Source organism: Hyperoodon ampullatus, assembly GCF_949752795.1.
Source record: "Hyperoodon ampullatus genome assembly, chromosome: 6".
Lineage (NCBI taxonomy): Eukaryota > Metazoa > Chordata > Mammalia > Artiodactyla > Ziphiidae > Hyperoodon > Hyperoodon ampullatus.
Window position 1 is genome coordinate 24,482,601 of NC_136919.1, and position 24,853 is coordinate 24,507,453.

At 42.1% G+C, this 24,853-nt stretch overlaps 2 protein-coding genes across 3 annotated transcripts in view; one reads left to right on the forward strand and one right to left on the reverse strand.

The window, feature by feature from the left end:
* TMOD1 (tropomodulin 1) overlaps positions 1–860 on the forward strand; it is a gene marked incomplete at both ends in the record, with an annotated part of 59,168 nt that extends 58,308 nt beyond the window's left edge. For both annotated transcript variants that reach the window (XM_079706112.1, XM_079706111.1), the window contains one exon: positions 796–860. In XM_079706112.1, the coding sequence (XP_079562238.1) occupies positions 796–860 (65 nt within the window). The remainder of the gene's footprint in view (positions 1–795) is intronic.
* A 382-nt stretch (positions 861–1,242) lies between these two features.
* On the reverse strand, positions 1,243–24,023 carry TSTD2 (thiosulfate sulfurtransferase like domain containing 2; the record flags this gene model as incomplete). Its single annotated transcript, XM_079705936.1, has 10 exons — positions 1,243–2,386; positions 3,737–4,003; positions 5,727–5,865; positions 6,444–6,602; positions 7,332–7,450; positions 10,681–10,786; positions 11,633–11,758; positions 16,681–16,801; positions 19,341–19,654; positions 23,859–24,023. The coding sequence occupies 10 exons, from the start codon at positions 24,021–24,023 to the stop codon at positions 2,277–2,279; spliced, it is 1,626 nt and encodes a 541-aa protein (XP_079562062.1). The 3' UTR covers positions 1,243–2,276.
* Positions 24,024–24,853: the final 830 nt, after the last annotated feature.

Consider the following 24,853-nt stretch of genomic DNA (forward strand, 5'->3'; position numbering starts at 1 on the left):
CATCTAAGTATAGACAGACTTTTTTCCTCTCGCAATAGCTTCCTGTCTCTGCCACACCGGCAGCCCCCTTGACTGCCCCCTACCGGCTCCACAGTCGTTGACCGATCTTTCTCTTGTGGCTGATCTAGCTTGCTGCTTGGTTTTCATCTGCAGACACTATAATTTGCTTCGAACCCTCTCCCTTTGCTATAACAAAGGGAGCCCTACCCGCCCCTCCAACCATCCCCGACATCCTGTCAGCTAATGACCCCAGCCTGCAACCCCCTGGCTCATGCTTTACATTTAACTACTTTGTTATGTGAACAGTGTTTGGGCTTGTATTGTCTTGCCCCCGGGAAAATGTCAAGGCTGACCATAAGGGGACACAGATAATACAGGGTAATCTTCAGGGCAGACACTGTTGTTTACACAGGCAGGCCAAACGCTTTGAGGAAGAGTTGGGGGAAATGTTTCCACCAGGTTAAGATCTCGTTAAGATCGACTGAACTTAAATCTTATCTGACCAGAGTGAGGATCTTCAGCCGCGGGGCCTCTGTACACAAAGGACAACAGCGGAGTTGGATAAAGTGGGTTTTATACCTGTATGGCCAGCGATTTAGAAGTACTTTATGAACGAATCTACACCACTACAGACCCTCCTCTCAGTGAAGGCTCACAAGCTGTCCTTTAAAAACACCAGACATCAGAGTTTGCTGAGCAAAGTTGTCAAGAAGCTTCCCGGCGCTCTCAGAGCCACGGTGGTGGTTCGGGTGCACAGGGACAGCTGGCTCACGTGTCATCTCCATTCCTTTCCAGTGAGGAAGAGGAGGCTGGCAGACTTGACCGGGCCCATCATTCCCAAGTGCCGGAGTGGCGTCTAGTGTGTGCGGGTGCCGACCACGCCTTTGAACTGGACGTGTTCTACTGATAGGCTGTGCTCTGCAGTGGAAACCGGAAGGCAAATGCCGGCACAAACCCTGTTGTGGTTCAGTTCTTTACGCACTAAGGTGTTAGGTTCGCTAGTGGTTGTAGTTGAAAATTTTATAAACTATGGTGAATGTGAAGTTTTTCTTTAGTCACAGAAGTTCAGTCCGGTTATTATTTAAAAACTAAAAAGCCCCCGAACTGGCAGACCTTACTGAAGACAATGTTAGAGCAGCAGTGACTTAACCCCAGGAGCCCAGTTTCGGTGACCTTGCTGTGTGGTGTTTCAGGTATATTTAAAATGTGTAACATGAACAAACAGCACCCTCTTCCACGTGATTGAAAAGCATTATAAAATATTTTATTACAAATTTGATCTTAGCTCTTTAGCAAACAGAACATATCATCATTCTTTATTAATTCTCCTTTAAATTTTAAGAACCTCAAGATTAAAGTTGCTAAATTGATTTCTGGATCAAGAACACAATTTTTTTCCCCTCAAGAAAGACAAAAAGACTGAAGCCACAGAGCTCTGCCAGGAATCAAAGAACATGAGATTCCTTAAGCTGGTTACGAGGAAATGATAGAAAAAGCCAATGGTGAAGTCTCAAATTCTAAAAACCGTCCTTTTTTTTTTAAAAAAAAACAATTCCAGGCAACAAACATTTCCCTGGGTGTTCTTTATGAACATCTGGGATTTATTTACAATTTAATACTGGAGTCGGAAAGAACTTTTTCCTTATTGAATGCCAACCTTACGATGGATGTGAAAACCTATGGCCAAATACTTGAAAACACCTTTCTCTGTTGCACAGTGGGCCAATGCCTTATGTGAGGCACATCACTAGAGAGACAAATTTCTAGTCCATCATGGCTTATGCTTACAGACTTCAACTACCTATCGCATCACTTCTTAGACAAGTCACCGCTGATCTCATGCCTGTAAATTAAGCCTCCAAAGGTCAGTGGTGAAGAAAATCTAGATATTTAAGAACTAGGAAATCTGGCCAAACCACCCAAGATGATAATTCTGAAAATGTAATTTTGGCATTCCTGCCGGATCCCTTAACATCACGTGCATCTCTTAGGATCCAGCAAAAATGTTAAGCCACACTGCCCTTGTGCCTTTTAATATGCCACGGTGCCAGTTAAACTAGTATTTCTGTTGCTTGGGGAGTTATTTTCGTGAGTGATTCAGCAAATCTTATGATAAAGGACAAGCCAAAGAGCTGACGAGCACAGACTAAGCTGCAGAGCACTGAGCAGAGAGGCTTTTGGCGAAAAAGGAAAAGTCTTGCACACGGAACTGTAATGATGGGACAGTACAGGGTAACCAGAGGTGGAGCCAGGGCCTCACCACCATGGAGGAGTGTCTACTGAGGCTGCAGATGGGCCCACGAGTGTCTCCGTGCTGCAGGAACGGCCAGCCCCACTCGGCTTCTCCTTGAAACACAATTGCAGCTGTATTCTGCATCACTGGAAACTGCAATATAATATTAAATCTGTTGGTCTAAGAATGGCTGTGCATGTATTTCTTGGGACTTGTGGGCCAGGGACATGCGCCTGACATGTTGGCTAGAGGCTGGGAAACCACCACGGCAGTGCTGAATAACCTCACACAGAATGTCTTGTGTTCTGAGGTGTTCACCTAAAAACTACTGCCCAAGTGTCAGTGTCATCGAGCTCATGTGAAACTCTCAAAGAGAATACTTCAGAGCTAAGAGTGTGGGTGTTGGGGAAAGCAGAGGAAATCTCTCACAGAAACCAAACCACTGACACATGAAGGTGGACCACATCTTTAAGACCATCTCCTCCATCAGAGGAGCTGTTGGTCTAGACTAGGGGTGGCAAGTTTTTTTCTGTAAAGGGCCAGATAGTACAGGCACACCTTTTTTTGTGGTGCTTCGCAGATATCTCGGTTTTTACAAAATGAAGGTTTGTGGCAACCCTGCATTGTCAGATGATAGTTAGCATTTTTTAGCAATAAAATTTTTTAATTAGGTTATGCACATTGTTTTTTAGACATAATGCTATTGCACACTTAATAGACTACAGTATAACGTAACCATAGGTTTTATATGCACTAAGAAACCAAAAAATTCACGTGACTCACTTCATTGCAGTGGTTTGGAATCGAATCCGCAACATCTCCAAGGTATGCCTGGAAATACTGCAGCTTTTGCAGGCCATAATGTCTCTCTTGTAAATACTTAATTCTGCCATAGGTCATATGTAAATGAATGGGTGTGGCTATTCCAATAAAACTTTATTTACAGAAGGAGGTGGGCCAAATGCCATAGTTTTCAGATCCTGGTCTAGTGCTCTGAGGCTAGCAGAGAAGGGAGAAGGGTAGGGGTGGATGGCAGATTGACCTAAGGGGCCTGGTTCCGAGGAGTCCACTTCCAGGGTCACAGCTTACACATTCTGCCATCAGGACAGACAGGTTTGCTGATAAAAAAAAATGACTACTCCCAGCCCTGCTGCATGGCATAGAAAGGGCATGACCTGGTCACCAGGCTCAAGGGTCTCTCCCTCAGCAGCTTTGGGATCCTACACAGCTCACCTTTTTCTGTGCTCTAGCATCTTCTGAGTCAGAATGTCTCCGGTAAGAGGTCAGCACCCAACTCCCTCTTCCCTCCTCTTGTGAAGGACAGGTGGCCAACATGGTGACTAGTTGGCCATGGTGGCTCTGGCAGCACTAAAGTTCCCGGTTTCTCTGCTGGAACAGCCCTAATATTCTCCAATACATGGTCGCCCCAAACCTAGCTCTGTGAAGGCTTGGGAAAAGGCAGATGGGGCCGCTCATGTAAGCATGGCCCATCCTCATCATCACCTGGCCTGGGCCCCGGGCCCACAGGGAGTCGCCCCTGCTGTAAGAGCTCCCTGGGTGCGCGTAGCCGTCGGGCTGTACACTCGCATTCCTCTTTAAAGCTGCTCTGGGCTGGGCTTGCAGCCTGCCTGCTCCCTTTGTCTTGACACGTGACACAACAGGCTGTGAATCCTTGTCCTTGGCAGGCAGGGCAGGTCAAGACGAGCTGGCGGCACTGGGGAGTGGAGCACAGTTTATACTGGTCCCATGGGGCCCCACAGTATGAACATTCTGGGGAAGAAAGAAAAGCCTTGTTATAAAGACACATGAGCACACACGTGTACACACACAGATGTGTACACACACACACACACACACGTACCACATGCACACGTAGATGCAATTCTCCAGTTCCTAAATATAACCCTTAGCTCATCAGCATCTAATGTATCCTTTTGGGTCTGAGGAAGGTTTCTAAATAGTGTAAGTCTCCTGTCTTCTAACAGACAAGGTTCCCCCACCCCCACCTTTTTGGGGGGAGGTTGCTTCTGGGAACTGTCTTCTGATTCCAGCATTCACTGGCCCATTTTTCTTTTCCTCATTTAGAAAACAGGTAGTAACGTTTCTCTCTTTCATTGACTAGTCCAAAGCTGGCCAACCACCCTTTGTTGAATGGTCTTTTCCCTTTAGATCATTCCCTTTTGCACTGGAAGACAACACGCCTGAATACAGATAATCCCACACTGACATTTGGCTTCTGCAGTCCACATTCCTCTTCCCCAGGCCTGAGGTTCTCCTGCTTTTGCCAGGGGACACTTGGCCACACAACTCCTAAAACTCACATTATCTACTTTCTCGGCCCCTTTTCCCTGCTGACCTCCTATCACCATTGATAACATCACTCTTCAAGTCTCTTTACCTAGCTTATGTAAGCTACCTTTGGGCCCGCTCTCTCCCCTTTCTGCTCCATCTAGCTCCATAAGAGATCTGAAGTTGCTTCCAATAAGACACAAATATAAGACCATTAGAACGAATAAAAAGATCAAGAAGAAAGGAGAGAGGAAATCAGACTCCCATCTTATTCATTATCTGAGTGTTAATTCAATCTCAGCCCCTGATCACAGGAGTTCTAGAAAATTCTGACAGCCACTAGGGTTGTCTGCCTGTGATCTTTCCCATTCAAAATGGTGGCATCCAGGGGGAGGATCCATTTTTCTTAAGGATTATTTCCATCCTTCTTTTACTGACTGCCCTCATCTGGTACCATGTTAGTGTGGACTCCAAACTACAGTCATACCACAGACTTCCTGTAGCCACCCCTGCCTCCTGCCTTGGCCCTAGGCTCAGCTCCCGCCTTGGAATGCCCCACTCACCACTCGAAAGTGCATACCACATGTGTCCACAGACCGTCTAATTAGGGGTTCTTTTACTTGTGCCATGAATTTACTTGACAGTCTAGTGAAGACTATTCTGTCTTAGAAAAATGTTTTTACAATGCATAAAATAAAATACATAGGATCACAAAGGAAACCAATTATATAGAAATACAAAATAACAAAATATGCTTTAAAGTCTGGTATACAGTAAAATACTTATTAACACCTTCTATAACAAGATTTAGTGATGGGCCTAAAAACTATTTCCATTTTGAAGCAATGATGAACATAAATGCTATTTTGAAATACAGCAGCTGTAATATATGAAAATACTGTGATTTCTAGTGATAACAAAGTCACAGGTACATCTAATACTACTGATTTGCTGCTTACATTCATAATTGAAGGAAGTACTATATTTAGTGAGGGGTTATGAAACTAAAGATAAAATTATTTTCCATTCCAAACCCTGTCTGCTCCACTGCTGCATCTCCAGCTCTGTTAGGAAATGGTGGTACTATGTACTCCTTTCCCCTTGCTTTATTCTTCAAGTAATCAGTACTGGTCTGTCTTCCAGAAGGTTAATACAGAGGGTGTGCCTGATCATGAATTTAGGTTCTGAGTCTATGCTGACCTACCTGACACTATGTCACTGTTGAAGGATAAGGCATAACGCTCATCAAAAACAAACAACTTCCCTTTGTAAAAACCATCAGGAAACTCCTCCAGGTACTTGTGGATGCCACCCTTGAGCTGGAACACTTCCTTGCACACTCCCTGTGTGTGGAAACACAAGAGGAAATTTGAGGAGACTAGCAGAGACCAGTAGGAAGCTCCACAGAGGAGCAGCATGTGGTAGGAATGCCGAAATGGGGCTCCTGGCTCCCCCTGCGGGACACCGAAGAACTGCTGACCAAGGGGGCAAGGATCCAACTGGCAGATCTTGCCTACTAGGGTGATGGGTGAGGACAGCAGTCAGGGCCTTCACTCTCTAGATCCTGGGAAGCCCAACTATTTTTGCTGCTCCCTAAATATAGGAAGACACCTGTTAGGACATGTAATGTTACTGAATTTGCTCTTCTCAGGATCAAGCAAAAGGATTAGGAAAAGGGAGATATGAACTAATCTTTCCCTTTTGTACTTGATGAGTCTCTAAGACTGTTGAGTGCTTTTCACATCTTGAGATTTAAGAACTTCAGATTTTATACTTAGAAACTCTATGCTGGGGAGAATAAATCCCTGGCTGGCTGGGCGTGGGAGAGGGAGTGAAGGTGGGGATTGGAAAGTTCCACACACGCTGTGGGTGGAGCCTTCTTCACCTCCATGCCTGCAGTGCCCTAAGGGTGGTGACTCACCTTGGCTTTGAGGTAGGCTGAACCCCGCTCACAACGGATGCCCCCAGTGCAATACATCAGCACCCTCTTCTCTTTGAAAAGTTCTAGATTTTCATCAACATAGCTAGGGAAGTAACTGAATTTCCTGATGTCTGGGGCTAAGCAGCCCTGGAACCGTCCCTACAATATAGGAGCAGCAGAAAGAAAATGATCAGAAAAACACACCTGGTAAGGACAAAGCTTCTTTCTGTGTCAAACACCACTCCCCACCCCTGCCTTGGCAAGGAAGCACTTGCTCCCTGCTGTTTTCATCCCACACGCTAGCCTTTCAAACTTCAAAATCTGGAACTTAGGGCCTCCCTGGTGGCGCAGTGGTTGAGAGTCCGCCTGCCGATGCAGGGGATACGGGTTCGTGCCCCGGTCTGGGAGGATCCCATATGCCGCGGAGCGGCTGGGCCCGTGAGCCATGGCTGCTGAGCCTGCGCATCCGGAGCCTGTGCTCCGCAACGGGAGAGGCCACAACAGTGAGAGGCCCGCGTACCACAAAAAAAAAAAAAAAAAAAAAAAAAAAAAAAAAATCTGGAACTTAGAAACAAGGCTGGTGGGCTGTGGGTCACCCATCCAGAGACATCAGGGGAACTGGAGAGGCTGCCCAAAAGCAAACTTGACAAGATCCTTGACACATGTCAGGGGTAGGCATATGGGAGCCAGAAAGTCCATTATGTGCCAAGATGTCTTTAATCCATATTTTCTTAGACTTTCTCACCAGACTCTGAGTTTGAAGTCTTGGGTTTTCTCTGATGCTGCTAGTAGTGGGAGGAGAGCCACTGACTCAGCCACAGGTGGGCGCACAGCGTCCCCTTCAGAAACATGTTATGCTGTGGGAACTCAGTTCTGGTTCTTACTTACTATTTTGCTTTCATAGAAGTTTCTGCAGTCCAGTAGGATAGTATCCCTTTCTTCTTGATTTGCCTGAGACAGAAACTTTTCTACTTCTTTATGAAATTCACCTGGGGATAAATGGATACCTAAAACCAAACAAAAAAATCAGTTAAAACAAAACAAACACTAAACCCAGTTACAACTGGCCCAGCCCGATGACTTCCATTTGCTTTGTTTCTCCCCATCTAAACCTTTCCTCTCATAATTACAATTACGTCTGAAAATGACACTATCTGATGATCATAATGAAAGAATTTAGTAATTCCATGTATCCTCACTCTCCCTCCTCCTAAGATGAGCACTGTGGAGACCTGGCAGTTTAGAAATAATTAGAGAATTCTGCATCCTCATACTTGGCCTAACCCAATAATAAAAGCCAGACAGAAGGGATATATACTGCCATGTGGGTTTTCCGGTCCATGTTATGGCCAGTGTTCTATTGTCACTGTATATGGAGGAGCCTGGGCATGTATATGCTTGACTACAGGCTTTATAAACTGTTCTATACCAACGTCAAGTCCGAGGCTAAGAACCCTGGCACAGGCAGGTGTGAGCATATGGTTATGGAACAAAGTTGGAATAAATTTTTTAAAAATACAGAAGAGTAAGAAGAATGTGTCTAAGTTTGTGTGCATGAGTAAAAGAGAAAAGGGCAGGAATGAAATATGAGAAAGAAGGCAAGAGAGAGAAAAGGATGAAACGCTAGAAGGAGGAGAGAAAGGAGATGAAGAAGATAAGTAACATACAAGGAGACTAAAAAGAAAGAACCTGTCTGGTGAGGCCCTCTGCCTTCTCTACTCTCTAGGATAGAAATACTCCTGTATCTTTAGGGTCCAGACATCTCAGTAGTTTGTGAGGAACTTCTGGTGAATTTGGCCACCATACCTCACGGTGGGGGGTGGGGCGCTCTGGTCCTTGAGTCACCACTCATGATACAGCCTGACAGCTCCGCTCAGGGGTGAATCCCAACAGCCCCGTGAAACTGCTGGGTACCCAGATCGGGCTGGAGACCCAGAGCACGGCCAAGGAATCTGGACTCCTACCTGCTTAACCTAGGACTGCAGGGAGAATTTAACAAGGCCAGATTTTATATAAGTTACTGTCACATAATTACAGTCACCAAAACAGTGGGGTGGGAAGGGAGGTTCAAAACTGTGATGAGGGCTTCCCTGGTGGCACAGTGGTTGAGAGTCTGCCTGCCGATGCAGGGGACACGGGTTCGTGCCCCGGTCCGGGAAGATCCCACGTGCCGCGGAGCAGCTAGGCCCGTGAGCCATGGCCACTGGGCCTGCGCATCCGGAGCCTGTGCTCTGCAACAGGAGAGGCCACAACAGTGAGAGGCCCACATACCGCAAAAAAAAAAAAAAAAAAAAAAAAAAACTGTGATGAGAAGCATGGAAATCTGCTAAGACTTCTCCTTACAGGGAGCTGCAGGGAACCCAGCCTGTTCCTGCTGCTGCTATTACTGTGGCTACTCTCCTGGCCCTGTGGAGGCCTGACCAGAGAGTGACTCACATGAAGTGCTTAAAAGAAGTGCCTCCAAACAACCTGGCTCAAATGAAAGCAGCGAAGCACTGCCTGGAGCCCACTCTCCCCTAAGCTCCAGAGCAAGGTCCTGTAGCGCCAACGAAGAGCTGTTTGTGGTCATCCTGCCTCCTGCCAAGGTAGGGACACTAAGCAGACACGGCCCTTTTTGGCCCTTTTCGCCTCATACATGAGTCTCTTTTCCCAGATGCTTGTATCTTACTCTCATTTCCCTCTGGTTTAACTCTTAGCCTTCTTTTTAAATATTTACATGTTAAAAAATGAACATAGAGCCAGCCAGACCTTTCTGTTTCCTGATAAAAGGAGACAATACTACCTATGAAGTAGACTTGGGGAAAAAAAAGGAAAGAAAGAAAAAAGGAAATCAAACCTGAACCTGACCAAGCCTCTAGACATGAGCTATCTAATACGGTAGCCACTAGCCACATGTGGCTAATGGGCACTTGAAATGTGGCTTGAGATGTGCTGTAATAAGGGTGACATAGATGCAGGATTTCAAGGACTTAGTATACAAAAAAAAGAGTACAATATCTCATTAATAATTTTTTATACTGGATACAAGTTGAAATAATATTTTGGCTACATTGCATTAAATAAAGTGTATTATTGAAATTAATTTCACTTGTTTCCTTTTACTTTTTAAAATGTGGCTACTAGAAAATGTAAAATTCCATTGTAGCTCACATTATATTCCTATTAGACAGCACTATGATAAATCTAACTACAGTTCATAGGAAATACAGAGGACAGAGGAACATCCCATGGAGATGCAATCAGCATTATACTGATTGTGGGAAATGCTATAAGCAAAATGATCTAATTCCTTCGAAAAATAAACTGCAGGGGAAAATAAAAGATGGAAGTGAATTTCTAGGTTAAAAGGGACTTTAGGAGACACAGTGATCAATCACAACGAGTGGACCTTACTTGAATCCTGATAGAAACAAACTTAAAAAAGTATGAGATAACTGGGAATTTTAACCACTGGCTGGATATTTGATAACATTAAGAAATTGCTGTTAAAATGTTTTAGATGTGATGATGGTTTTACAATTATTTATTTTTTAAAAAACCTTTATCTTTTAGAGATATCTACTAAAATAGTTATGAATGAAATGACATGACATTGGGATTCTCTTCTAAATGAACCAGGATGGGAGAAGCAGGTGGGGATAGATCAAAGTTGTCCATGAGTTTATAACTGTTGAAGCTGCGGGAGAGGTACACGGGAGTTCACTGTACTGTTTTCTCTATTTTTTTTAATGTTTGAAATTTTTCATAGTAAAAAGTAAAACAAAACCAAAAAACCCAGCCAAACAAATGTCTTTCAACCATCTACGGTACCCGTGAGGGAGGGGCAAAGAGAACATTCTAGAGCACTTGCAAACAAACTGCTTTGGTGTTGAAAGCCACTTGCTTCCTGTAGCAAAAAGCCTGTGTTTTATTCAGTTGATGAACTATTTACAAGGAGTAATTACACTCTTTCCAAGTTGTTACCTTTGGAAAGAAAACGACTTCTTGCCAAACCATCACCAAAAAGAATAACTAAGCCAAGTCATTCTAAGCAGTGAGTCTCCAATCACCGGAGCACCAAAGATAAGAACCAGTTTAAGCACTGAATGACCCAAGTGTTAGCCACCCCACAGATATTCTGAAGAGAGAACTCATCACAACTCTCGCTGATCAGAATGTCTAGCTTTCACATTTGTCTCTATATTAAGATTTGTCCCTATGAAGAAAAGGAAAATGTTTCTTCTTAAAGCAAGCATACCAGGCTTCTTATAGGAGATCTTACTGGGACTGATCCCCATGGGCACAATCTCTTCAAACACACCGACACGCAATTCTGGAAAACAGCAAGCTCCTCCTTTGCTGGTCTAGCCAATGAGAAACAAAACAGAATACAGTCTTTCTCTCCCATCTCCAGGTATAAGATATTTATTCAGTTAAATTATCTGGAACATTCTACGCTCTAACTCCCTTTTCCCACTGAAACAGTTGTTCCTAATTTGAGGTTTCTTAATACTTCAGCTACCCTATTATTACACAACAGATATAATTCTTATATTTGGCACTTATTTATTGTGTATCTACCATGTGCAGAAATGTCAAATTGAAAAGGTGTTTCTATAGCAATAAGCATTTAACTATAAAAGTGAAACAACACTGAGCAATTTCAACATGTAAGATTACATCCCAGCTTTTGTTCAGGAGCTACGACCTTTTCTTTTCTTATCATCATCACCAGCACTAACACTAGCAAGGTATTTCCCACCACCTCTATCACCCATGATGCTAAAGCATAAAGTCACTCCAACAAAGCAGCTCTCTTGGGAGAGCAATAGCTTTATTCCCTGTGTGTTGTGAAGTACTGATCTGATCCCACCAGGTTTACTAAACACGTAGTGATCCTCTGATACAGCCAGGTGGTCTCTCAAATGAACAAACACGGCTAAGTTTGAGAGTTTATAGAATGTATAAGCTGTAACGTCCTTATTCTATAAAAAAGGAGACCAAGGCCCATGATCACGTGGCGACGTGGTGGACGAACTGGAATGAGCATGCTCCTTCTCCTGCACTGCCTTGGGACCCAGCAAGAAAAGGGTGTTCTGTCCAGCACTGCTTACTTCTCTACAGTGATCCTCTTCATAGCCTGGAGTGGGAAGAGGCACTGAAGCAGAAGCAAATGGCTCTCAATCCATTTTATGTTCAATTTCTCTTACCTTAAAATCGTCCTTACACAGATAATCCTTAAACAATGGGCAGGAAAGCATGACTTCTACATAGAGTCTGGTGGCCAATTTGCTTCCACCCACTGTCCCATTGATTCCTTCTGTAGCAATTCGAACCTGAGACACAAGACAGTGAGAGAAAGGAAATGCAGGATGTTCTTAGCTCGGTTCAAATCTCTGCAGGGCAGAACAGGTTCATGTGTGTCAATGAGTTTAACAGGAAAAGCAGAAACATTGCTGTGGACACCAAAGTGTTACCACACACAGGATGCTTGTAGTTTTCTAAAATGGCACACTGCCCATAGTTCAGATGAGGTACTCAGTTAACGTGTGCTGAACAAGAGAATGAAATGGATAGAACAACTGGAAAGCCCCATTTGCTCTGGAGCTCCAGCTGTCCAATGGCCAAAACTTAAATTCAGGTCAACAGATGTAGGATCAGGATTCAGCTTTGCCACTTACTTGCTAAGTGACCCTGAGAAATTAATTCTCTTCTTTGAACCTCAATTTCTTCATCTTGATAAAACAGATGGAAAAGAATCAACAATGAAAAAACTGCTGTCCTCAAGTCCTAAAGCACAGAACACATCTGAGGGCTGGGAATGCACGTGAGCACATCTCTGCACAGTGTTGGAGGTAAAGCCCACCACTGCAAACCCACCCGTTGGAATACAAATTCCAGGAGGAACTTATGTCTCTTTTGTTCTTTGTTGCATAATCAGTGCCTAGAATAGTACTTGCCACACAGTAGGCATTTAATATGTATTTGCTGAGCAGTGAATGTGTATCCAAATCTAAGGCTTTTTGGCTTCTCAAACCCTCTATTCTCTTTGAAATGCTTCACTGGTTAGGGGACATTAAAGCCTGGGTTAAGCCCCCTGCCTTAAGAGGCAATCCTCTGGGGGGCCTGCAAAGTTACTTGTTCTGGTACCGCAAAATCCTCTGGATAAGTTTAAAGATGGATCATCTCTAGACAGAGCTAGCTTTCTAGGGAAAAGTAAGAAAGTGCAACACTGTATATCATGGTATTCTCTGGAAAGAGATGTAAATTAAGTCAAGGTCTTATATTGTTACCATTTTGTTATATATTGTTATTTATATAGCAATGATACCTACCAATGCATTAGAATTTGAAAAATTTTAAAAGCTCCCCTTTTATTGGGGCCTAGAGAAGATACTTCATTTGTTGCCTCACTTGATTCAATTCTTTAGGGCATGGATATAAATGGGATTCATTTCACAAGCCAGGGCCAACTCACTAGTAGTGGCTCTCCAGAGTTCCGTGATGAGCCTTCTGAGTCACATCCAGGCTCCTTGAGAAAGAGAAGTGCAGTCTATTGAAGCCTGTTCTGGGCTGGGAGAGGAAAGTAGGAAGCATATGCCATCTCTGCTGTACAGACTACTGCACCTATTACCGACTCGTATTTTTTTAAGGGACAACATAGAAAAATAGAGCTGAACCAGCGTAAGGGTCAGGAAATCTACCCTAAAACTGTCTCTGATGGGGGCAAATATGATGAAGAGGTACATACGTCTGTGTACCTGCCTTCTAAGTAGGTCAGAAGACCCTTTCCTATGCTATTTTAATCTCAGAACCCAAATAAAAGACAAGCACAGGCACTCCCTAAATAGCTGAGGCAGAGCAACCTCTAAACTCATGCACTAGACCTTCAACTTCTCTTGGAGGATTCTTCAACTGAAACCTTCAAAGTAGCTGCTAGGTGAGGAAGGCCTTATACCTCAGAGATGAAGAGCAATAGTTAGCATTTATTGAGTACCTAGTATGAGACAGGAACTTTACATTAGACTCCTGGAAAGTAGATATCAAAATTCCCATTTGACAGAAAAGGAAACAGAAGCTTAAAGAAATCAAGTAACTTGCCCAAGGGCACAGAGTTGGTAGGTGGTAGATCTGGGATTCAAAACCATATCTTATTGGGTCCAAATCTTGCAATTTTTCCTTTCTAAAGCCTCTAATGCATCCCCTCAAATTTCTTGAGGCAGTAAGAAATGTATAGCAAAGGGATCAGAAGCTTCTTTCCGTAATTCTAGAATTTTCAAGTTCTCCTCTTTCCCTACAAATGCCAACATTCTGCCAAATCTCCTACCAACACAAAACTTGAAAACTTGGCTGAAGCCTTAAAATTTAGAACTAAGAGCCAGGCAGGTGCTGCCACCTTGTGGGTAGAGACCCTCACTGCTAGATCACCTTGGGCTGGGCCAAGAATAAAAATCCGTCCCAAACCAAGGAAACAAATTGATTTCCTATTTTGTAGGCTCAGGTTTACTGTGAGAGAATATCCATCTTTCAAGGTGTTCTCTAAATAGAGATGGTGATAAACGTATATACGCCACAAATGTTTACTGAATTTTTTTTTTTTTACAGTGTGCCAGCAATTGTGCTAGGAATTGGGTCATAGTGGTTAAAAAATAAATTGTTTTTGCCCTTTGGGAGCTTACAGACTTAAGGAAGGTCACAGATATTCAGAAAAAAGTCACAGACTGACAAGTGCTATGAAAAATCACTGCAAGTGGCAATGAAAGAGTGTATTTGGAAAACAGAATTTAGATGAAAGGTCAGGAAAGATGTCTTTGAGGAAGTGTCATTAAAATTGAGAACTGAAGATCGGTTAAAAATTAGATAGGAGAACCCGAGTGGGTGTGGGAGAGTTCCTTGAAGAGAATTTTCTTGTAAAAAGGCCCAAAGGCACCAAAAAAACTTTGTGGGCTCCAAGAAACTAAAAGGCTATTTTGCTGGAGTGTAATGAGTAAAGAATGGTATCAGATATGTGGAAAAGGCGGAAGGGGCCAAATAATCCAGGAAACGAAGGGCACGTTAAGGATTTGGGTTTTACTCTAAATGCACTGGATAGCTACTGAAAGATTGTGAGGAGGGAGGGAGGGAGATGATTTCATTTACCTTTTAAGATCATTCTGGCTGCTGTGTGGAAAATGATTAAGTGCAGGCAAGGATGGAAGAATGGAGAGTAGTCTGGAAGCTGCAGAAATGAACTAGGTAAGAGAGGGTGGGGCTTGGTTTAAGGTGGTGGAAGCAGAAGACAGAGTGAATGGAATCAAAGGATATTTTAGAGGCATAAGTGGCAGGACTTGGTGATGAAGTGAATGAGGTAAAAGAAGCTTTCAGTCACTATCTATAAAACAACATGGGTATGAAAAATATCACTGACTGATCAAATAATTGCCTTAGGGAATTAAAACCTAGGACATGTGTGGGAAACATTAGGCCTAAGACAGTACAGCGTCGTAACCAGAGGTGATCTCAGAGGGAATCTAGTTCACCTCCTTTTGATTTAAAATTTTAAAATACATACATACACATATGTGTGTATATATATACATATATATATGTATAATCATCGAGGATTTGAAAAAAAAATCCATAGTCCTATCACGTAGAGATAATCACAACTAACATTTTGATATTTACCACTCTCCATCTTTTTACACACACGCTTGTGGTTTTGTTACAAACATACATTCATCCTTTTACTCAACATTCTCCAAATATTTACTGTCTGCTATGTGCTAAGCCCTGTTCTAGCACTGACAATGTATCAATTGATTAACAAAGTTCTGTACTCATGAAGCTTATATTCTACAAGGGAGATAGATTATAACAAATTAAACAAAGATTATACTCTCCAATAGTAGTAAACTTTTTGAAATTCTTTGAGCAGAAGGGAATAGAAAGTGATGAGGTTTGGAGAGAGACAGATTAGAATTCTCAGGAGATAACATTTGAGGGGAGATCTGAAGTGAGGAACAAGCCATGTGAAGATCTAGGGAAAAAAACATTCAAGAGGGAAAGGAAACAGCAAATGTCAAAACCACAAAATGGCAAAAGACTGACATGTTCTAAGAAAATTAGGAAGCAACTTGATATCACACCTATATGCACAGTTCTCTAAAATGTTTTTCCAGTTCCCCATGCAAGGGGTCAGCAAATTATGCCTGCTTTTACATAGGTTTTACTGGAATACGGCCATATCTGTTCTTTTACATATTGTCTATGGTTGTTTTCATATTACAACACCAAGTTTGAGCAGCTTTTGTGCAAAGTCTAAAATATTTACCATATAGCTCTTTAAGAAAAAGTCTGCTGATCCCTGGTCTATGCCTTTATGTAGTCTTATAAAACACCATTTTTTTAATTGAAGTATAGTTGATTTACAATGTTGTGTTAATTTCTGCTGTACAGCAAAGTGATTTAGTTATACATATATATACATTTTTAAAATATTTTTTCCATTATGGTTTATCATAGGATACTGATTATAGTTCTCTGTGTTATACAGAACGTTATTGTTTATCCATATATTATTTATTCCATATATAATAACTTACATCTGCTAACCCCAAACTCCCACTCCATGCCTCCCCCAATCCCCTCCCCGTTGGCAACCACGTCTGTTCTCTATGTCTGTGAGTCTGTTTCTGTTTTGTAGATAGGTTCAGCTGTGTCATATTTAGATTCCACATATAAATGAAATACGGTATTTGTCTTTCTGACTTACTTCACTTAGTATGATAATCTCTAGTTGCATCTACATTGCTGCAAGTGGTATTATTTCGTTCTTTTTTTATGACTGAGTAGTATTCCTTTGTATATATGTACCACATCTTCTTTATCCATTCATCTGCTGACGGACATTTAGGTTGTTTCCATGTCTTGGCTATTGTGAACAGTGCTGCTATGAACATCGGGGTGCATGTAGCTTTTTGGATTAGAGTTTTGTCTGGATATATGCCCAGGAGTAGGACTGCAGGATCCTATGGTAGCTCTATTTTTAATTTTCTAAGGAACCTCCATACTGTCTTCCGTAGTGGCTGTACCAACTTACATTCCCACCAACAGAAAACATCATGTTAATAGCTATTTAGTATTCTACTTAAATGCCTAGCAGGAATTTGCTAATTTCTAAGAACCCAACTGGTGAGGCCTTCAAGCACAGCATCTGCAAACTAAGTTGGAGGCAAGATGAGTCCAGTGAAGGATAGGGTGTGGCAGAAGGCATTACCTTGCCCGTGAGGTGCAGGTGCTGACACAGAGCTGTCTGCCAGGCACAGATCCAATCAGGATGCTCCAGGTCACAGTAGCAGTAATAAAGTAGCACCTCCCCTTCACCATTGCCGTGGCCACTATAAAAAGAAAACCACAGGGGAGAAAGCATTTGAGTCACTGGCATAAGGAAGACACCCAGGCAGACTCAGAAGAAAGGCCTAATGGAGCAACTCATGCCTGCCTTTGCTCCTAACTATCATTCTCCCCCTGAAATGAGAAGCAACTCCTGTCTGTATTTGCTCTAAAGAAGACAATACCTGCACTGAACTCCTTCCTTTATAAGCAAGTGAGCTTACTTTGATTTCCTTGTTTAATCATCATATCCATGAGATAGGTATTAATAACCCTTTTTCATAAGACAGCTGGAAATGTGAATCCATTCTGGCTTATACTCTATAACACAAGGCAGTATCTGTTTTGAATCTCTCTCTGTACAAAAAGGTTTCACTTCCATTTTTTCATGTAACCCTGTTACCCATGAGACAGGTTATTATCATCCCCATTTTACAGCTGAATAAACTGAGCCCAATTCATCCCAGGTGAGACAGCTACAAAGTGACAGTCAGCACTGGAACACCAGTCTTCTGATACTAGAACCCATACTCTTTCTACTGCACTGTGCTGACTTATACTAACTAGTTATGGGACCTGGGTGGGTGTCTTATCATCCCTGAGCCTTGATTTCCTCATCTGTAAAACTGGAGGACTGAAATAAACTGCATTTCTCAAAGTGTGCTCTGAAGCTGTTCTATGAAATCACATGTCTGAGAAGTCCTGCAGATAATATCTCCCCTTTGAGAGTCACAGTGAAAGCCCCTCATCTATGAAGGCTCTGGGCAGTCTTGCAAAAAAGAACATTTTAACCTAATGCTTCCCAAACTTAAGCATCTCTTTTCAACACTTGATAGCATCCTCCAGAGCTAGTGTTGTACAGACATATTTTAGAGAATGATATAACAGATAATAATTAAGGTCCTATCCAGCTCTGGAATCTGTGACTGTCTCATCAGTGCCCTCTTCATATTTCAGGGCCTAGTCTCTGAAACCTGCTTATCTATTTCAGAGCCTATCTATTTTCCTTCCTCTAAATTCCTGTAATGAATTACTGGCTGAGCCATACAATCGTAAGTGATAATTATATAGCCTGTCTCGTACCATCTGCTAAATGTTTCATGTATCCTTTTCTTTGTCTTTCTAACTAAAAAGCAGGGCCATACAGAAATGAAGAGACCACATTTGTATAGCACTTTATAGTTCACAAGTGCTCTTACCATCATCATTTTATATAATTCATATAGCGATTCTGTGAGGTAGGCAGAGCAGGCATTATTATTCCAGTTTAGAGGCGAGAACGTAAAGGTACAAATAATTTTAGTGACTAGCTCAAGTCTGACTCCAAGTTCAATTCTCTAACTTTCTCTTCCTCTTTCTGATAAAGGGAACTGGCATAACACAGGTGACAAAAATGTATCAAATTTGGGCATTTTCTATTCACCAAATAGTTTAGGAGTTGCTTAAAATCAGAAATCTGTCCTCTAGAATTATGTAATATTATGATTTGGTGAGGTTTTCAAAGGCAGATTTAAATTTCTAATCCTATGCCTCAGTTCTAAAACTTAACATAGGGACTTACCTGGTGGCACAGTGGTTAAGAATCCACCTGCCAATGCAGGGGGCATGGGCTCAAGCCCTGGTCCGGGAAGATCCCACATGCCGTGGAGCAACTAATCCCATGCGCCACAACTACTGAGCCTGTGCCCTAGAGCCTGCACACCGCAACTACTAAGCCCGCATGCTGCAACTACTGAAGCCCATATACCTAGAGCCCATGCTCCGCAACAAGATAAGCCAGCGCAGTGAGAAGCCTGCGCACCGCAATGAAGAGTAGCCCCCGCTCGCCGCAACTACAGAGAAAGCCCGTGCACAGCAACAAAGACCCAACACAGCCGAAGATAAATTTTTAAAAATAATAATAAAATAAAATAAAACTTAACATACTTTATAAAACATATTCAGCTCAGAAAACCACATTTGGCACCAAAAACCCCTTTTTAAGTCCTGACATTATTTAGGGTACAGGAATCATTAACATTTCTGGGCCTTCTGATTTCTCTTTGAGAAAAATACAATTTTCTATTCTTTACCTCTGCCTAGAGAAGATAAGATGTAGGATGGCTTCCGAGAAACCCGGAGCACAGTGTAAGCTGTGCGGGTATATGCTACCGCATAGGCTATGGTCTTCTGTTATACATAGAACATGTTTATCGGCCTAGTTTAGGCAGTAGAGAAATCCTGTGCCTCAAGGATTTGCCATTTTAGTGGATGGGTGGTATCTCACTGTGACTGGAAAAACATTTTTTAAATTAAACAGGGCTTCCCTGGTGGCGCAGTGGTTGAGAGTCCGCCTGCTGATGCAGGGGACACGGGTTCATGCCCCGGTCCGGGAGGATCCCGCATGCCGCAGAGCGGCTGGGCCCGTTAGCCATGGCCGCTGAGCCTGCGCGTCTGGAGCCGGTGCTCTGCAACGGGAGAGGCCACAACAGTAAGAGGCCCGCATACCGCAAAAAAAATAAATAAATAAAAAATAAATTAAACAAAAGGTATAGAAATTCTTACCGTAACAGCTCATCAGGGCTAAAGCAGCTTGTATCAGGGAGCCAAGCAGACACTTCATGGTTATGGGTAAGGTCTTCTTTGAAAGGGTTTCTTTTGTCTGCAGACTTAAGAGTCTTTGAGGTGCTCGATGTCACAGTCAGCTGCTTTAGAACAGAAGCAGTCTCGTGGTAAATCTCATCAGCATGTTGTGTTGCCACATGTCTGTGGATGCTGGTCTGGTCTGTGAATAGTTGCTGACAGCATTTCCACCATTTTTCTTTATACTCAGAAGGAGGTGCTGGAAGTTCTTTAGTTTTGACAAAAAGGGCAAATGCCTACAATTAAATTTCAAATATGTCACTGTTAAATAACCTTAGGTTTCAGGCTAGAATGAAAGTCTCAGTGAAATCCCTTATCCTTCCACAAGGGTTTCTAGTTTTACGTCCTACTGTTCTATAGAAGAACTTCCTGAGAGACTGAACTTCCTCCAAAAAGGAAATGGTCAAGGAAATTATGGAGTATACTTACTATGGAATATTAAGCAGCCAGTTTTAAATTACATGGGAAAATATAATATTAAATGAAAAAACTGGATAAAATTTGCTTATACAATGTAATCTCAACTACATTAAAAAGTACATTGAAAAAGACTGGAAAGACTACCAAAATGTTTTGATTTGTATAAAGAGGATTTAGGCTAATTGTTAAAAAAAATTTAAACAGAAGAGAAAATTATGGATGCACCATAACTTTTTTAACCAATTCTAAATGAGTGAGCTTTTTTTGTTTCCAATATTTGCAGTTATAAGCAATGGTGAACGAACATGCCATGCACACATCTTTCTATATGTCTTTAACCATCTACTTAGAATAACTATTTAGAAGAAAGTTCTGGAGGTGAGGAAGCATAAAATTTTAAACTGTGAGAAATAGTGACTACCTGGAAAATCATACCAATTTATACACTCACCAGCAATACATGAGGGTTCCATTTTATCCACAGCATTTTTATCAGTATTTAATTATTGTCAATATTTTTAATATTGACCCAAATAAAAGGCAAAGGAAATATCCTGTTTTTATTTGTGTATCTTTGACTTAAGGTTGAATATTTTTTCATATTGATTCAATGTTCTTTTCTAGCTTACCTGTTAATATCTGTTGCCTATTTTTCTACTGTGGCATTTATCTTATCTTCTTACTGATTTGTAAGTGGTTTTAGTGACCTTTTGTTGATCATAGTTATCCAAATTTGTTTCCCAGCTTGTCATTCATTTTCAACTTTGTTTTTGGTGTTTTTTGATGTATAAATGGAAGTTAAATGGCATCTATGATTATCAGCCTTTTTTCAAGGCTGAAAAAAATGGAAAAGGTATTTTTACATATATATATGTATCTATATATATTTTAAACAATTTTCTTAATGCATCTGAAGACTATAGTACAGCACCCAAAATTGGGCACTCTGAAGAATAACAATTATAAATATGGAGCATCACTTTTGGACCTTCCTCAGTCTGTACACAACCATATCTGGACTGTCCCAGACTGAATCAGGATGGGGTCGTCTGAAATTACACTGGAGGGCATTTTTTAGCCTCTCCTGCAGTTAATCCTTCTGTATAGGCAAAAAAGAGAGACAGAGATGGTGTGTATGTCAACGTAAGTGTTTCTTTGTATTATACTTAGAACTGAGGTGTATGCATCCAAGGCCTCACTATCATCGAGGCCTCAAAAAGTCATGGTCCTTAAAGAAATACTATATAAAATCTGAATTTTTTCCTTCTTCCCTCCTTCCTTTGTCAAAAAGCCATCAGGCAGGCCTGAGCAAGATGGGAGGCCCAGTGTAAATGTGGCCTGCCGCTGGTCTTTTAGGGCCTCGTGAACAAAGCATTGAGGATCCAGCAGCAGCTAGGGCCCGTGTGGGGTCTGTTCAAGAGGGATGCAGGCCAGGGCTTCCCTGGTGGCGCAGCGGTTAAGAATCCGCCTGCCAATGCAGGGGACACGGGTTCAAGCCCTGGTCCGGAAGACCCCACATGCCGCAGAGCAACTAAGCCCGTATGCCACAAATACTGAGCCTGCGCTCTAGAGCCCGTGAGCCACAACTACCGAAGCCCACGTGCCTAGAGCCCGTGCTCTGCAACAAGAGAAGCCACCGCAATGAGAAGCCCGCACACCGCAACGAAGAGTAGCCCCTGCTCGCTGAAACTAGAGAAAGCGCGTGCATGGCAGCGAAGACCCAACGCAGCCAAAAATAAAATAAATAAATTTTTTAAAAAAGAGAGACAAATTACTTCTCTAAAGAAAAAAAGAAAGAGAGAGAGATGCAGGCCAGAGTTAGGAAGGCAGCTCAGAGGTGGGTGAGGCCTATGTGGGAAAGGCAGGCCCTGGTGAAGGAGGCAGCTTGGCAGAGTGGGAAGACCGCATACAGGGAATAAGCAAGTAAGTCAATATATTGGGACTAAATGGAGCTAGGTTCTCCACCAATATGAAAGGAGAGAGAGGGAGTTCCATGGCGGTCCAGTGGTTAGGACTCCACGCTTTCACTGCCAAGGGCATGGGTTCAGTCCCTGGTTAGGGAACTAAGATCCTGCAAGCTGCACAGCGCAGCCAAAAAAAAAAAACTGGAGAGAGAATAAACCTTGTGATGTTGGAATGGAACTGAAAATAATGGTATGAACTCATTTGATTTACACTGATATAAAAGTAAATATAAAAGTATGTGTATGATACATATGGATGTATGTGTATTCATCTCTATATATTCCTAGCTCTGTCCACCAGAGGTCCTGGGAGAAGCAACACCTTAGAAGCAATGCGCTCACCTAGCCCCCAGGTTTTGGTTTTTGACAATTCTCCACTAGAAAGAACCAGGGCTCCTTGAAGAAATGTCTGACTCCAGGGATGAGACAGGGAAAATACAAGATGACCCTGAAACATCTTGTTGAATTAGAAAGTAAGGAAATGCTCAAAGAATGATGAGGGCAAGTCAAAAAGACATAGATACTAGCTTAAAGGGGTTCCCAGCCAATCTGAGATAATCTGAGCATCAAAATAAATAATTATAGTAATGGATTATAGCCCACTGAATAAAACAGAATTCTTGAATACACACTGATACAAATAAATTGGGAGGAAAGAAAGCTCTTCCTTACAGAATAATGCCAAGTAAGAAATCTAGAAGGAATGAAGCAATTAGAAAATCACCGTTTAGAAACCATCACAGTAATAATTCGGCAAAGAAACATCAATGGATCTAAAACTAGTAGATGAAAGTTGGTTGAGGAACAGGCTATTTACATAGTCTCAACGTATTTCCCCCCAAATACTGAATAATTAAAAGGGAAAAAAATAATTTTATAGCAAAGAAATCCGACAGGCACTTCCTTAATCAAGTACCCAAAATTAACATTGCCAGTAATGGGACAAACTGGCACTATGACCGCATGACAGAACGCAGCCAGGTGAACACAGCATCTCTTGTGGGGCAGTCTTATTAACAAGCCATAACTTGAATCTAATCACAAGGAAACATGAGTGAAAATCATGAGACGTTCTACGCCATAACTCATCTGTAATCTTCAAAAATGTCACAGTCATGATTTCAGTGGAAAAACATGAGAAAGTGGTCCAGATTGAACACTTATGAGACATAACAACTAAAGGAGCTAACTAAAGCCATTTGAGGCAACTGATAAAACATGAATGGAGCTGCTGGGCAGAGGGGAGACGGGGATCCTCTGTACAGTTCTGGCAACCTTTCTATAAGTTTGAAATTATTGCAAAGTAACTTAAAAAAAAACCGTTTTGTACCCTTTGGGTTTCATTTTCAAGGAAATCTGTGTGAGATGAGGGTAGAAGGGTGGTAGATAGGAAGTTATAAGCAGAGACATCTATTCTTCATTGACATGGAGCCAATATAAGATGATTTTGCAAAAGAGGGACCACAGATTGGAGGTAAGAAAACTGTCTCAATTGCACTTCCTCAGTCAAGTCATTTTCCTTTGAGCTTCAGCAGGTTTAGTCAATAATCCCTAAAAAAAGAATAAATGGCATAGAAGAATAGCATCCATACCACCCCTGTAACCCAATCCTCAGTAAAGCCTGCAGCATTCTGGGCTGCTCTGTTCCTTCTCCCAACCAACGGAGCCCTGCCAGCTGGACTGGATCAGGAGTCTTAGACAGCAGTTGTCCTAATGCCTGTCTGTTCTCCTTATGACGAGGTTTCCTGGGTTCCTGGGATTCTTCCCATAACCCTAGGTGGGAAAAGGAATCCAGCCCATCTGTCTAGGATCTGTCCTCAAGTACTCCACCATAAATAAGTGTTCCAGAGCCACACCTTGCCTATGATTCTCCTTTGCTTGACACTGAACTAAGATTACTGGCTAATGGCTCTGACTAGACCTTACCTTGAACATGGCATCAGTCTAGTGTCTTGCTAGCCCTCCACTCCCTGGAGGAAAACCTTGATGAGCTACTTCTAGGTATATCTACATTAACTAGACCTAAATGATCCTGAAACACCAACAGCAATTTTACCTTTTTCTTTGCAAATGAGTATTTCTTCTTTGTACTGACATCTAACTCTGCTTTGATACTGCTACTGGGATTGATAAGACTTGTTCCTTTCAAATCCAGGTCTGAAAACCTTAAAACACAGGCCTCCAGGTCATCTCCTTGGTCTGGTGAAGTGGAAGAAGGCATCTGGTTTGGTTCCAGCAGTGAGGCAGACTCCTTTCAGTTAACTATCTCCTAGGAAGTAAGCAAGGGAAAAACAACAATGTCCAAGTCTTTGATTACTATGTGAAATAAACTTGAAGCTAATCAATCATGCAAATGAGCATGGGTCCAAGTAGCTCAAGCTATCCATCCATTCATTTACTCGTTCATCCAAGAAATATTTATTTAGCACCAATTCTATGCCTAGCACTGTTTGAGGCCCTGGAGATACAGCAGTGAATGAAACAGAAAAAGTCTCTGCCTTCTTAGACCTCACTTTCCAGTGGGGAGAGAGAGAAGGTAAACAAATGAATAAATTGTTTTTAAAAAACAGTCAGATGGTAAAAAGGACTATGATGACAACTAAGCAAAGTAAGGAGACAGAGTCACCAAGGGGTTCTTTAAAACTCAGAGTAAAGTCTTTCTGAGGCAGTAGCATTTCAGCAGAAACCTGAATTAGAGGGCAAGCCATGCAAACATTTAGGGAAAAAGATACCAAAAAAGCACCAGATGCAACCAAAATCAACCAAGCTTCCTGTTAGTACCTTCAATTATAAATGTTTTGTTCTTTTTTGTCCCCTAATTTTTAAGTTGGGCAAATTCCCTTACTTAGAAGAAATAACTACCAAAAGAGCCTCATTTTAATGAGCCAAAAGAAATATACAAGCTGCTACTGTGGCCGAATCTTGTCAAAATGGACACAGTACAACCAACATGCTGTTTTTTTGGTAAAGCAAATGGTACAAGTGACAAATGTGAAGAACATGAAAGACTGGGGAAAGCATGGGCTTCGGATTGTGGTGCAGCTGGGTGCA